At 45.9% G+C, this 15,413-nt stretch overlaps 1 protein-coding gene across 3 annotated transcripts in view; it reads left to right on the forward strand.

The window, feature by feature from the left end:
* Positions 1 to 15,413, forward strand: part of LOC144755273 (uncharacterized) — a 168,766-nt gene that overhangs the window by 134,850 nt on the left and 18,503 nt on the right. For 2 of the 3 annotated variants that reach the window (XM_078644041.1, XM_078644043.1), the window contains one exon: positions 3,332 to 3,439. The exons of the other annotated variant lie outside the window; for it this stretch is intronic. In XM_078644041.1, the coding sequence (XP_078500167.1) occupies positions 3,332 to 3,439 (108 nt within the window). The remainder of the gene's footprint in view (positions 1 to 3,331; positions 3,440 to 15,413) is intronic. 3 annotated transcript variants of the gene reach the window in all.

A 15,413-nucleotide genomic window follows, 5' to 3' on the forward strand; every position in this document is an offset into this window, starting at 1 on the left:
CCTCTCTCAGGGCGCTAAATACATAATGCCCCCTGAGCCCCTCTGGGCCCTACAAACAACTGTAGTGTTGGAGTCCCCTCCGGACTCTGAGTAAACAGGGGGGGGGGCGGTGGAGTCCCTCTCGGGGAACTCGTGGACTAATAAATGCCCCTTGAGCCTCTCTGGGCTCCTGAACAACTGTGGCGCTTTTGAGCCTCTCTGAGCTCGTGAAACAAATAGCGCCTGGAGCCTTCTGTGGAGTCCCCCCTCTGGGGACTCAAGAGAAACAACTGACCCCGGAGATGCTGGAGCGGCCCTCTGGGGCCGCTCAACAGGGAAAGGAAACTGCACCCGGAGCCTCGTGTCTCCAACAAACAAATGCCGCCTTGGATCGTGGAGCCTTGACAGGCTCTGGCAGAAATGCGGCGGGGGTGGGGCCCCTCCCTCTGGTGGGCTCAACTCGAAATTGCCCCACGAGCCTCGGGGCTCTAAATCACAGCACTGCACCAAGGGGGGGGGGGGGCACCGGCAATGTGCCCCGACGCCTCCCCCTCTTCCCAGTGTAGCACGGGGCCCTCCAGTCACCGGGTCTGTGGCGGGGCTCCTCTCTTTCGTGCTCCGCCCGGGGCGCACGTCCAGTCTCCTTGGCTGGCACCTCGGCGGGACACACCGGGGCTCTCTCTCTCCCTCAGGAGCCCCGGAGGAGACGGCCGCGTCCTGTTTCTGGCTGCAGGGGCGGGACTTCCGCTCCTTCTTCCCGGGGCCGCGCTGCGATTGGCCGGCCAGCGAGGTGCTTCCGGGTCGCCGTGGGCAGAGCGGCGGCCCGAGGGAAGCTCTTTTTGTAGTGGCAATCCGGGGGTAATTTTAACTATTAAGCGAGGTGGGCTCTCGCTATGGGGGCCACCAAAAAAATAGCGGCAAGGTCCCTGGCGAGGTGGGCACTCGCCAGGGGCTTCAAAATCGGCAATTAAAGCGGGCAAATGCCGGGTGGGCACCGGCTGTGCACACAAGTGCTCCCCAGCGCTAGGACCACAAATAAAGCGCTCTCAAGCGCCAAAGGCAAATAAAGCGCTTCCAGGCGCTCCAGTGAAAGCCCAAAGCGCTCCCAGGCGCTGGGAGCACAAGCACAGCGCTCCCAGGTGCCCTCAGCAGGGCAGAGTTCCAGCAAAGTCCTTGGGTAGGCAGGGGGGCAAGGCTGGGCCCAGAGCCAGCTCACTGGGCCTCCAGGCAGGGAGGCAGTCCAAGTGGCGGTCCTCTGGCCCAGCAACAGCAGCAGCCCCCTCAGGCAGGATCCTGGAAGAGAACAACTTCTGTGGGGACACAGCCCCATTTTTATACATCACAGTCCTTTCTCTGTAGGTGCAGGAGTGGGGGGAGACCAGTCGCAGCTGGTCTTGGAGCACCCTTGATGGCCCATCCCCTCACTCTATTCACTGGCAGGGCTAGGGTCATTAGACGCACTACAGGGGGGCGGAGCCAGCATTGTGTGGGGAAAACCCAGCCCCATCAGGAACCAGGTGCAGCCCTCCCCTCACATCAGCATGCTGATCTCAGCACTCACCACTGGGCAGACCCATCCAGACATCCTGGAGCCTGGCACCCCAGCCAGCTCCAGCCAATCACACGCCAGCACCTTCACAGCACACACATAGCCATGTCTAAAAGTGGCACTTCCCCACTAGACACATTCATGCCGCATACATCATTTTGCAGCATTCAATCACACGAGTCCACACATACCAGACTCGAGCCTGTACACCCCACGCATCAGGAACTACCAGGGACACATACATTCCCCATGCATTCCTATGGGAGGGCAGGCCTATCTCACCACATGCACTCAAAGTGCGCACACACTTTCCACTGGGACATAGTGAAAGTGCGCAGAACCCAAAAATCACCATCACCAGGTCACCATTACAAGCAAAAAGTTTAGGGGTGAACCTGCCAGAAGGGCCAAGTCCAACAATAATTAATTAACAATTAATTCAAAATGAATACTAATAAATTAATTAACATATTTAATTAATTACAATTAAATTACTTCCCACCCTATTCCCATATAAACCCACAACCCGCTACGGAAAATAAATTAATAAGATTAACATAATTATCAATTAATCAATTAATAAAAATTTATTACCAATTAAAAAATAATTACCAATTAAAAATTAATTAATTACAAAATACAAATAATTTACCTTTAATTCAAAATAAATACCAATAAATAAATTAACATATTTAATTAATTACAATTAAATTACTTCCCACCCTATTCCCCTGTAAACCCACAACCCGCTACAGAATTAAACTATGCAAAAATTAAATAACAAAAAAAACGTTGAAAAATTCGATATATTTTAAAACCTATATTATATACTTCGTTATTTTGACTTTCTATATTTTAAAAATCGATATTACATTACTTACCTTCAATTCGATATTTTTCACCACTATATTCTGTCCATTCGATATTTCGGCCATTCTATATTTTGACTTCGATATTATGTTTATTTTATATTTTTGATTCGATATTATGTTTCTTTAACGGCTCTTCATATGAACAGTTTTTTTTATAGTTTTCTTACAGGTAGGCAGTGCTCAGCGCCAGTACACATCAGGGTAACAGAGCGCTTTAGAAGTCTGAGTAACATTAACATTGACAAGTAACATGGGATTGGGAATAATTTGTGTTTTTTATTTCTTTGTAATGCACTTCCATCATAGTTGACCTAGTGACATAGATTAGGATCAGCCAACATGCATCTCACCTCTATGGAGCGCAGGCCTGGGCCTTTTTCAAGGCTAAGAAACAACAAAATAATACTAGGACTTGGAGCAAAAATCCATGAGCTTGTCTGCGTAACAGAACAAAATTAAGTTGCAAGTCAGATTCCTTATCTTAAGGTGTCAAAACGTGAAGGAGACGTGGTCACTGCAGTCGTATAACCCAAATTTAACTTTGAAACTAAAATTCGCAACCCTGAGTTACTACTAACGAATATCTTACTCACTAGTTTAACAGATGCCCTTTAATATACAAGGCAGGGAAATCACATTCCTCACTTCCTATTGACAAAGAAAATGGATTCTGACCCGTGTGTAATATTCTACATTGTATGAATGTTCCTTTTTTCCTCACTCACCTGTATTACATGACTTGGCTGACTTATAAACAGGAATTAGCTAGCCCTCCCCTTTGCTCATGCTAGTGCTTTGAATGGCCCTTTCTTATAGTTCTCATTGCCAATTGTCTTTATCGTCACAATGTTTTTCACCAAAACTATTCTTTGTATTCTTTGTTGAATAATATCTGGTTGCACATTTTGTGTCATATGTTTTGTTATTATAGTAAGCACAGGATATGAGATTGTTTCATTCAGCATAAAAGATGAGGAAGATATGTGCTTTATGGACCGTCATGATAGCAGGAGGAAAAAAAGGACTGGAGGCCTATTGGGTGAGTTAACTGTTGCTCGGCTTGTTAGAACAAGAAGTGTGTGAAGTTACACAACTCTAACCAGTCCTCTGCAAATAATATATTTTATGTTCGTTCTAACATTGGTTGTGAGCATAAAGGTGATAGATGATGGCAAGAACAACTGGACAGGATACAAAAAAAGAAATTAAAGAATAAAACTGGAGACAATGCATATGAACATTTAGTCACAGTCAGTTGCTTTTGGGAACATGTTTTTTTGCCTATTCCTTTCTGAAAGACAAGTAGGTGGATATCTATAGATTGAATAGAAAGTTCTGTTTAGTAAATGAGTATAATTTATTTATTTATTTATTGTAGAGTTTTATATAGCTCTAGCCAGACCCAAAGGTATCGGAGCACTTCACAACATGGGTTAAAGCAACATATTAAGGCGATCGTAAACACATTGATTCAAAGCATAATTGGAAGACCTGTGTGTTGAATAACATTACAGGAAAGGAAGACACAGGGAGTCACAATAATGAGCACATGCAAAGAAGGGAAGAGGTATAAGTCTTGGTGAGGCAGTGGTTATGTCCTGCAAAGTGCAGGCTTAGGCTTTTCGGTAGCGACTATCCATTCGGGAGAGACCGGTTAAGGAAGTGGTCTTTGAGTTGTCTTATGAATTGTAAAAAGAAGGGGGTAGTACTGATATGAACTGGGATGAAGTTCAAGAATTTGGGAGCATTTCCAGTGAAGGATCGTGAAGCTGTTTTTTGTTTGCGGATTTTCTGCGGGATGAGGAGTAGGGTTTTGGAGCTTCTGCGGCTTCTTGTCTGACCGTCTTGAGTTGGCGGCCAGGTAGGCTGGTTTCCCTGTATGAAGGGCTTTGTGCGTGAGGCAGGCGGTTCTGAAATTGGCACGCATTTCGATTGGGAGCCATTTTAGCTCTCTGAGTGCGGGCGAGATGTGATCAAACTTCTTCCCTCCAGTGACCATTCTGGCTGCTGCGTTGAGCGTAGATCTGAGGGGGGATAGGTGGGATTTTGTTGTACCTGTGAGGGAAGCATTCCTTTAGTCCTTGTCAGCACCAGGGATTGAATGGCTTGTTTGAAGTCGTTAGGCGGGATGAAGGGTTTAATTTTGTTAAGAAGCCTCAGGTTAAGGAAGGCACTCTTGGCGGTGTTCTTAATGTGTTTGGTCATGTCAAGTTTGGGATGAAGGATGATTCAGAGTGATTTGGCAGAATCCACCAGGGTGAGATTGTCGTTTAGGGCGTCAATTGATTTTAGACATTCTGTGATTTGGAGGTTCTCCTCTTTGTTAGAGATGAGGATTTCCGTTTTGTCTTTATTGAGTTTCAGGTGGTTTCGTGATAGCCAGTGTTGGACTACTCTTAGAGTGTCATTGAGTCTGTGAATATCATCAATGGAGTAAGTTTCAAGGTAGATCTGGGTGTCGTCCGCATAGAGGTGGAAGGGGAACTGATCCCTTGGGGGGACGCCTCTGCTGATGGGGTGGAAGTCTGATGAAACGTTTCTAATCTTTATTCTGTGGCTGCAGTTCTGGAGAAAGGAGGAGAACCACTTTAAAACCACCTCTTCTACCCCTACTGTCTCGTGAAGTACCTTGATGAGCAAGTTATGGTCTACCGTGTCAAAGGCAGCCAATAAGTCCAGGTGAATAAGTAGGGAGCATTGGCCTGCATCTAGTGATTTGTTTTATAATGTTCTGTCTAATGACTTTGAGGTTCAAATTTAGGTTTATCTCTTAAATAGATTATTGTAGGAAAAAGGCCCTTATTACAATGTTAGAAATGTGATCTCTGGTTGGCTAAGGCTTGCGCCAAAGCCAGGCAGAGACCACCACTCTATTTTTGTTCTTGGTCGTCCATCCTATGAGTGAGTGCCAGGAGGTTTTCTTCTAGGCAGGTATAGGTGTCTTTTTTTAATTTTTATTTGTTTCCGAGATAGAGAAGCGGGCCCCCATTTCCAGTGTCAGTCGTTTTAGTAGCCCCTGAACTGTTTCTGCACTTTGGGGTCCCTCTTCCAACGGTGCTGGCCCTACCTCCTTCGAATTCTTCATGTCTTTCCTCCCCACTCAATACAGGCAGAGTACTTAGAGGTGCCAAACAATTGGAGAGTATAATAGAGGAGTCTACCACCTCCCCACCTTCCTCTACTGTGACACTAGAACCACCCCGCCTATTGAGGTCAGGATTGCCCTGGGGATTAGCTATGAAATAGGTCCTAAGTGAAGGAGCAACTTCGATATCTCCATGGGATAATGGTGTGGTACATATCTTACTTTTAAGGAATGTTTGTGATACCCCAGAAGATAAGTGGAGGAGTTAGAAGAAGAAGGAGACAATCTTAGTCCTGTAAGTCTAATTGGGTCTTCAGCTAGCTGAAGATAGGGGTCCTGCTTTGACCCGAGTCTCCCCTTGCTAGATGTAATATGGGTGGCGACCCTGAGCAGGCCCAGGCTATAGAGAATATCTCCCCCGAATACGCTACACCGTACACGACGAAGCTCCAACAATGCCCCAGCAGCTCTATGGAACGTGGTCACCGGATTTTCAAACATCAAGCTGGAAGAGACCACCACTCTAGTCAGGGCTTGGGAGTTACACGCCAAAGATAACCCCTGCTCACCCCCTTGGTAGTTTGGCACGAGCAGTCAGGCTTATCCCGTAGGCAATGTGTAAAGCATTTGCGCACGCACACAGCAACAACATCCCAGGCACACTACAAAAGTAACTCCACACAAGGTTATATAAAAATAGCCTTTGTATTCTCTCAACACATTAGAGTAGTAAACACATAACATACACTGTGCCAACTGGCACTGGGCAATATTTACAAGGGAATTATTTTACACCTGACAGGGCTACATGGACCACTCTCAGGACCATCAGAAAGTGAACTTGGTAAAAGTAAAATCAGATCATAAACGTACAACCAGTAACCACTGGTAATCTCACTTGCATAATCACATGAAATACAAAGCAACCTCATAATCATAAAATCAGAAGACTTGCTAGAGTTAGTGTATCACTTCTTCAAATCATCAGTATCCTAAGGTGGGAAGAGTTTGAGGAGGGCGGGTGGAGGTTTTTCTGTGTATGTGTGTTTTGAGGGTAGGCAGGGGTGGTGGTGTCTATATTTCAACCTGGGTGGGGTTGTGTACCCCATGCCATAAGCACAAAACTGAAAATGCTTGGCATTACACTTTATATGTTTTCTCTTGATACAAAGTTCCCATGACTTTGACACTTTCCTTATGCCTTCATTTGAAAGTAAGGTTTTAATTCATTTTAACTATTTTCAAAATTATTTGGAAGGGGCAGGGTGAGAAATGAAATGTCTCACAGATCTTGGATAGTCGGCAGCACTATACCTCAAGCTAGAGGTCTCACAGGCTCAGAGAGGAGACCTATCATTTAGATTGCGCAGACCTTACAGGAGCCACCACCTGGGTTATACCTTAGGTTACATCACTCTTATAGGCTCAGGTCTCAACTATTAGTCCTGCTGATTATGTCAACAAAAGCGATTTCATTGTCAATAATGAAATACTGGCACCCTTTTGGCCTGATGGTCACAGAAGTATCATGATATATCAATATGTCATTCTCTTCTTTCCTTCCCCACTGTTCCAGGTCACCATTAGAGTGAGAAATAAGGCAATGTAGAAGCCTTCAACTCGCAGGCTCTTTCATATAACCCACAGGACCTCAAATGTAGAACAAGTGGCTGACCTCTCAATCGTCTAGCCACAGGCATGTGCTGTGTACTCACCAAGGAACTCACTAGACAACCCAAGCTCAGATCCTGAGGGAAACACTGCAAGGTCCCATCTGTTTACCTTCATTGACTCCACACTAAATAAACTTGAATGTGGAAGTCTACAAACGCAGAGCACTCAGGCCCTTATTACAAGTTGGCTGAAATGTTGTTTGGGACACTGAGGAGCTGGCAGTATATACTCACCAAATACAGCTATTCAGAGTTTTCTCCATGGAAGGAGAATAACTGTACAGACCCAGGAATACTAGGTCTTTTGACATGCTTTTTTCTCCATTCCAGAGAGAAAGCCACTCACATTTTCTGCCTTCTGTGAGCAGGTGAATGATGTCAGTTTGAGAGGCGCAGGTTCAGCGGGCGTGGGAATCGGGGGTTTCAGGGCAGGTTTCTGACTGCCCAGGTAGGAGCATTTTGTGCATGGGTTGGGTGTGAGCAGGGCTTTGCTGCTGCCTGCAGTAGCTAAGTACAGTCCAGTGTCCCGTTCTGGAAATTATCTAGCGGGGAGTGTATAGACCTGATAATTCGGAGCCCTCAGACGCTTGTACTTGAATTTAGCGTAATTACCACCTGCGTTATCGCTCCATATGAAACTGGGCATCTAGTAGGCCTCAGTCCTGCAAATGTGTTATCCGTTTACCTAAATATACAGTCTATTTCAGTTCACATTCTATATGTGGCATATCCTCCAAGTATAAGTGATCTCAAAGCCTTTATTTTCTTATCAGAGATAGATCACTAAAGTTTAGTCACACAAAGAATGTTTACATTTAGTAACGTCGCTGCTGAAGCTATCAACAAGGTGAAGTAATTGGCCCACAGTTTTTTTTAGAGATTATTAACCGGTTTTAAAATTGCACTTCTTTTTAGCTATGCTTGCGAAAATCCTTTGTAATAATTTTTTTTTTTAAAGGGGCTTTCAGAGCTTTCCCATTATTTACCTTTACATACCATTAGTTGGCTCCCACGTTGCTCTTGTTTTCTTCCTTCTTATTGGACAGTGCCTCCTTCTCGCCTCCCACTTCCTACCCGGGCGGCATTTGTGTCCATGCCGAGGATCTTAGGCCAAGTACTGTCTGTGCCTGGCGCCTGGCGCCTGCTGAGGTACTTTTTTTATTTTGAGCTATTTTAAACTGTAACTCTCCATCAGAGTGCATTGTTTTGGAGGCTTTCACTACCACCCCTCCCATATAATGACAGTTCTAAACAACAGACCGGACATCCCTGACCGGTAGGTACATAATTCACGAAGAGGCTGATACCATTGTAAATGCATGTATATTATATATGTGTGTGTATATATCACCTGCTTCACCTGTAAACACCCAGTTTCTCTTAAACAGACGAACGCAGATCCACTTTATGGTGCAAAATGAATTTATTTGTTACCCTGCACCGCCGCCTTAACACGTTACGACCTCCCCAAGGCCCTTGATCACATGAGAAAGCTATATATATATATATATATATATATATATATATATATATATATATATATATATATATATATATATATATATATATATATATATATATATATTACCTACTGGCGGTCGCCAGTAGGTATATATAGTTAGGATTTTTTCTCTATGGGTTTTTTGAAAATTCTATGTCTAATAACTTTGGCGTTTGTGGACGGAATTGGCTGAAATTTTCAGGAAAATGGCACATTTTGTTTCTGAGCAGCCCTTGAAAATTTGGGGGGGGTTCGTCCAGTGGGGGCCGAGAAAAAAGGGGGGTCCCAAAACGTGTTTTTAACATTGAGTTTTCCATAGGGCGGTTGGCCTCACTTTTAGCCCGAACGGCTGAATGGATTTGCACGAAACTTGGCAAAATTGTAGGGACTGGTAGCCCGATGTGCCTTTTGTAGGTCTCAATATATGTGCTCCAGTGGATTTTGAGAAATTAACGTTTAAAAAAAGATATATATCTGTAACAGCGGACCGGGCAGCGGCCCAGGACGCGTACTTTTCGCGCAACGGAGCTTTGTGAAGCGAAGCTGATTGGTTCTCTGGCGTCTGTCAACATTCCAAACAGTCCGTAGCGGCCGCCATCTTGTCTCTCGGTAGGATCGAGAGACAAGAGGAGGCCAAAGCGAAGGGGCAAATGACCATAAGGGGGAATAGTAGATCCTCGCTGACCCCCTAGGTTTGATGTGGAGGTTTTAAAAGGGCCCCGCGGGGCAAAAAAAAAAAAAAAAAATAATAATAATAATCGAACGGCTGAATGGATTTGCACGAAACTTGGCAAAATTGTAGGGACTGGTAGCCCGATGTGCCTTTGCTAGGTCTCAATATATGTGCTTCAGTGGATTTTGAGAAATTAACGTTCAAAAAAAGATATATATCTGTAACAGCGCACCGCTTCGCGTACTTTTCGCGTTACGGAGCTTTGCGAAGCGAAGCTGATTGGCTCTCCGGTGTCTGTAAACATTCCAAACAGTACGTAGCGGCCGCCATCTTGTCTCTCGGTAGGATCGAGAGACAAGAGGAGGCCAAAGCGAAGGGGCAAATGACCATAAGGGGGCATAGTAGATCCTCGCTGACCCCCTAGGTTTGATGTGGAGGTTTTAAAAGGGCCCCGCGGGGCAAAAAAAAAAAATAATAATAATAATCGAACGGCTGAATGGATTTGCACGAAACTTGGTAAAATATTAGGGACTGGTAGCCCGATGTGCCTTTGCTATGTCTCAATATATGTGCTTCAGTGCATTTTGAGAAATTAACGTTCAAAAACAAGATATATATCTGTAACAGCGCTCCGCTTCGCGGAGATAAAATTATATCTGTATTACCTAGCTGTTGCTAACACCAGTTAGCGACGGCTAGTAGGAGATAGCGACCATCTTGGGTCCCACTTTGCATGTGAGTGATATTTATCACTAATGACATGCAAAGTGGGCATGCCAAGATGTTAGCGACTGGAAACAGTCGCTAACATCGCTATCTCCTAGGGACTGGTAGCCCGATGTGCCTTTGCTATGTCTCAATATATGTGCTTCAGTGCATTTTGAGAAATTAACGTTCAAAAACAAGATATATATCTGTAACAGCGCTCCGCTTCGCGGAGATAAAATTATATCTGTATTACCTAGCTGTTGCTAACACCAGTTAGCGACGGCTAGTAGGAGATAGCGACCATCTTGGGTCCCACTTTGCATGTGAGTGATATTTATCACTAATGACATGCAAAGTGGGCATGCCAAGATGTTAGCGACTGGAAACAGTCGCTAACATCGCTATCTCCTATTATCAACTTTTGGAAATATTCGAGATAAGCGCGAATATCTCCAAAAAGTAACAGCTGCCCTGAGCAGTTCTTAGCCATGTTATCCAATGGGAGGTGGATAACATGGCTAAGAGCATTAGCTCGGTAATGCATGAATATCGCTGAGTTTTCAGCGATATTAATGCATTGCGGTCGTTTTTTATCGTATTTGCGATAAACCTTGATAATAGCAAGGTTTATCTGCGATAATTTCTGACGGCAAAAAAATCTTTGCAATGCATCGTTAGGGATAAATATCGCTTAACTTTGGTAATATGCCCCAACGTCTGTTAACGTTCGATTCGAAGGAAATCAGGAATTGTTGAAAAACATTGTGTGCGCCATCTTGTCTTTTTTCAAATGCCACACTTTTGTCGTGCACGGCAGCCATTTTAGATGCCTTGACCAGACCCACTCTGTGCACGCTGTCGATCCTTAGCATGGCTCCCCACCCTTGCAAGCATCTCACCCAGGCAGTGGTCACCCCCGCTCTCTGTCTTATGCATGGGTAATAAACCTCCCCCCATCTGCGCTGCTCTTCCCTGAGAATCACACCCTGTGCCCGCCCGACACCTCCCTTTCGCCCTATTCACTACCGCACCCTCTGACACTCTTTTTCCTCTGTGTCCGATTGTCCAGGCCGGTCCTAGGCTATCAGCTAGCCCTGCAGATGTAGTTTATGGCCACAGCTGTAAAGAATCACCCCTCTTCAAAGGAGTTATAGTAGATCAAGGCCCACACTCGATGAGATCCGTCACAGCAGAAGCGTTGCTATTATCTGAAAACCATCCTGTATTGTGATTGGGGAGGGGACCGAGCGTGAAGCGGAAGATTCCAGGGATGACTCTTTGTACATCAAAGTTTTTACAATTATGTGTCACATTAAAAATATATAGCACTCCGACAAAGTAGTAAGATTATAAAACTTTAATAATTTATAAATATATACAAGAAAACAAAAATAGTAATAACATATAAACATTTTTAGGGAAAAACAACGAAGTAGCGGTCGGCTGTGCGAATAGTCCCAACGCAGCACAACGTCCAGATTTCCGGCGTGGGGCGTCGCGGGGGGTGGGTCATCAGTAGCAAACTGTTGTGCGAATAGTTCCAAGGCAGCAGAACGCGCCGAAATCTAGATGACACGAAAGTGATGTCTAGTAAGTTGCCACCCAGCAAATAACGGCGTGGGGCGTCGCGGGGGGTGGGTCATCAGTAGCAAACTGTTGTGCGAATAGTTCCAAGGCAGCAGAACGATGGCACCAAGGTGATGTCCAGTAAGTTGCCGCACTGGTTTTGGTATCCTACAATGCTGCTCCGAATAACGGCGTGGGGCGCCCCGGGGGAGGCGGCGTGAACGGGCCTCTCCAGGTGGAGTCTCATCTGTTTTAGTGGGGCGCCCCTTTACCGTTTCAGTTGCCATTCCGTCCGCTTTTGGTCCACTGTGTCAAAATCCGCCATTCAGCTGAGTTGCGCCCACTCTTGCGGTGCAGCGATAGGCGGCTGCCACAGGACTCTCAAAATGGCGGCAGGCTCTTTCCTTTTTGGGCGTGGTCCACTGAAATGGCCCTGGGACACCTTGGAAATCGGACGCGTGTCTGCTAGGTCTTGGACCCCATTCTCGAAAGCGTCCCCTCCGCCTTGAGAATTCATCAAAAGTTTTGGGGGCCCCGACTCCTGCAGGCTTCTGGTGGGGAGCGGCTGCCATGATTGCTCGCGGAATGACCACGACGGAGCTACGAGATGGTGGTGCTCTCATGCTGACGCCAGTTTAGTCTGAAACATCCAGAAACAAGGTGGGGCTTTCATCGTTTGGGGGAAAAAAAAAGTTTTCATCCAATGAAAAGTGTTGTTTTTAGGTCATATGATCAAGCCTTCCATCATTAGGAAACCAAAAGTAAAATGAACCAATGAAAAGTTTTATAAACAAGTCACATGACCTGTTATGCGGCATAGGGTATAAAATGCGGAGAAAATACGTTGGCACGTGAGGCGGCGTCAGTAGCGGACCGATGTGCGAATAGGCCGAAGGCAATACAACGCGCCAAGATCCGGATGGCACCGAGGTGGTGTCCAGCAAGTTGCAGCACTGGTGTGGCCATCCTACAATGCTGAAAGTCGGCGTGGGGCGCCCCGTTGGCCTGTGAGTTTGCGTCAGTAGCGGACCGATGTGCGAATAGGCCGAAGGCAGCACAACGCGCCAAGATCCGGATGGCACCGAGGTGGTGTCTAGTAAGTTGTCGCACTTCTGTGGCAATCCTACAATGTTGAAAGTCGGCGTGGGGCGCCCCGTTGGCCTGTGAGATGGCGTCAGTAGCGGACCGATGTGCGAATGGGGCCAAAGGCAGCGCAACAATATTTTCTGACTGACACCACAAGGCGCTGAGATGCCAAGATCCGGATGGCACCGAGGTGATGTCTAAGTTGCGGACTGATGTGCGAATGGGGCCAAAGGCAGCGTAACAATATTTTTTGTATGGAAGATACCACTAGGCGTTGAGATGCCAAGATTCGGATGGCACTGAGGTGATGTCTAGCAAGTTGCTGTACTGGTGTGGTCATCCTACAATGCTGAAACTCGGCGTGGGTCGCCCCATTAGCCTGTGAGATGGCGTCAGTAGCGGACCGATGTGCGAATAGGCCGAAGGCAGCACAACGCGCCAAGATCCGGATGTCACCGTGGTGGTTTCATAGTTGAGAGGCACTTCATCTGCAGTGGGGCGCCGAGATCCGGATGGCACCGAGGTGATGTCTAGCAAGTTGCTGTACTGGTGTGGTCATCCTACAATGCTGAAACTCGGCGTGGGTCGCCCCATTAGCCTGTGAGATGGCGTCAGTAGCGGACCGATGTGCGAATAGGCCGAAGGCAGCACAACGCGCCAAGATCCGGATGTCACCGTGGTGGTTTCATAGTTGAGAGGCACTTCATCTGCAGTGGGGCGCCGAGATCCGGATGGCACCGAGGTGATGTCTAGCAAGTTGCTGTACTGGTGTGGTTATTCTACAATGCTGAAACTCGGCGTGGGGCGCCCCATTAGCCTGTGAGATGGCGTCAGTAGCGGACCGATGTGCGAATGGGGCCAAAGGCAGCGCAACAATATTTTCTGAAGAGAAGACACCAAAAGGTGCTGACATTCCAAGATCCGGATGGCACCGAGGTGGTGTCTAGCAAGCTATGCAGTTGAGTTGTGTGCGCACTTGCGGCGAATAGGTCGAAGGCAGCATAACAATGTTTTCTGAATAGGAGACACCACAAGGCGTTGAGATTCGGTTACCACCGAGGTGATGTCTAGCAAGTTGCCGCACTGGTGTGGCCATCCTACAATACTGCTCCGAATAACGGCGTGGGGTGCCCGAAGGGGGGGGGAGCCGGCGTGAATGGGCCTTCCTAGGTGGAGGCTCGTCTGCTGTAGTGGGGCGCCCCTTTACCGTTTCAGTTGCCATTCAGCTGAGTTTCGGCTGCTCTTGATGCTACAGCGACAGGCGGCTGCAAGAGGACTCTCAAAATGGCGGCCTGTTCTTTGGATTTGGGCCTGGTCCACTAAAATGGCCCTGGGACACCTTAGAACTCGGACGCTCGATTTTTTTTTCCTTTCCTGTACATGCAAAAAAAGGTAAATGCCCGGTACGTTACACGCTTCATCTGCCACGATGAACTCTCCAGAGGAACCGAAAAAAAATATAGTTGTGGTAACTATACCATGCATCGTCATATGGAGAGGTGGCACCAATTAATTATAGTGCTGCATAAAAGAGAGATTTGGAGGAGAACCCCTGACCTGCTAGTACATTCATCAAAGAAGTGGCACTGAGAGCTTCAGAGGCAAGGGAAACGGTCCCAAATATTTAGAAGAACTTTGGAAAGATTAAAATGACATGTTTAGATTGTGGCAAATTAATTTCATGTGGACAGATGAGTGTTACTCTAATAAATACAGCATATGAACATCATCATAGTCGATGGTTGGTAGAGACATTTTGACTATATCCTGGACCTGCCCGTCCTCGCCCAAAATGGCGCCGGAATAAATGGGACTCGTAACTCCTTGTTGTGTACTGGTTGCAGAACCTTGAAATCACGAGATACGTATGCAGTTTTGAAGCACATGGCGGGCGGGGACGAGAATTGATTGAATATTTCGACATCCCTATTGATATTAAGTTCTGATGTGTTATTGATTACTGTACTGTTGAAAGTTCGAATTAACGTCACCCATGGTACTTGCCCGCAAATGTATATCTAGATAATTTTATTGTAACTGGCCCTGTCGTATTTTAATTATAAAATGTACGTCCACCGATTCCGTAACTGTTAGACACCTTAGTTCTTGCAACCTAATGGCCCGCCCGTTACGTTCCTCTACAGTGTAAATGTCTATTCATCATATACGATTACAGTTTGCTCTGTGGCAGGCCCACGTGGTTATAGGCTCGTATTTGTATAATGAAATTTTCACAATAAAGGTTTTTAAAAGAAAACATGGTAGTAGTATATACATTGGTAAAGTTTTGAATAATAGTGACTGTTTTAGAATCATTAAACGGCAAGTGAAATAAAGCAGACCAATTACATGAAGGGTAAAAGGTATAATACGAAGGAACGCAGTAAAGATAAATGGTCAAGGGCTGTTGTGTTTTCTATTCCTGCAACATAAAGTGATCGATAAGAATCTCATATTCAGGCGTATCGGCGACTAAGACAGCAGGTCGACCCTCTTTTGCTCAACGGCTCCGTCATGGGACGAAGAAACGCTCTTTTTCTCGAAAAAAGAATATATTTTACTTGCAGGACAGTTGTAAAATTTCCGGGAAAGTACATTAGCCTGGAACATTATAACATATATTTAAGAAAAAATAATGTTCGGAAGTAATGAAAAGCGTAATTTTTAGGTCATATGACCAAGCCTTTCATCATTACAATAAGAAAAGTAAAATGAACCAAT

Source organism: Lissotriton helveticus, chromosome 5_1 (assembly GCF_964261635.1).
Source record: "Lissotriton helveticus chromosome 5_1, aLisHel1.1, whole genome shotgun sequence".
NCBI classification, from domain to species: domain Eukaryota; kingdom Metazoa; phylum Chordata; class Amphibia; order Caudata; family Salamandridae; genus Lissotriton; species Lissotriton helveticus.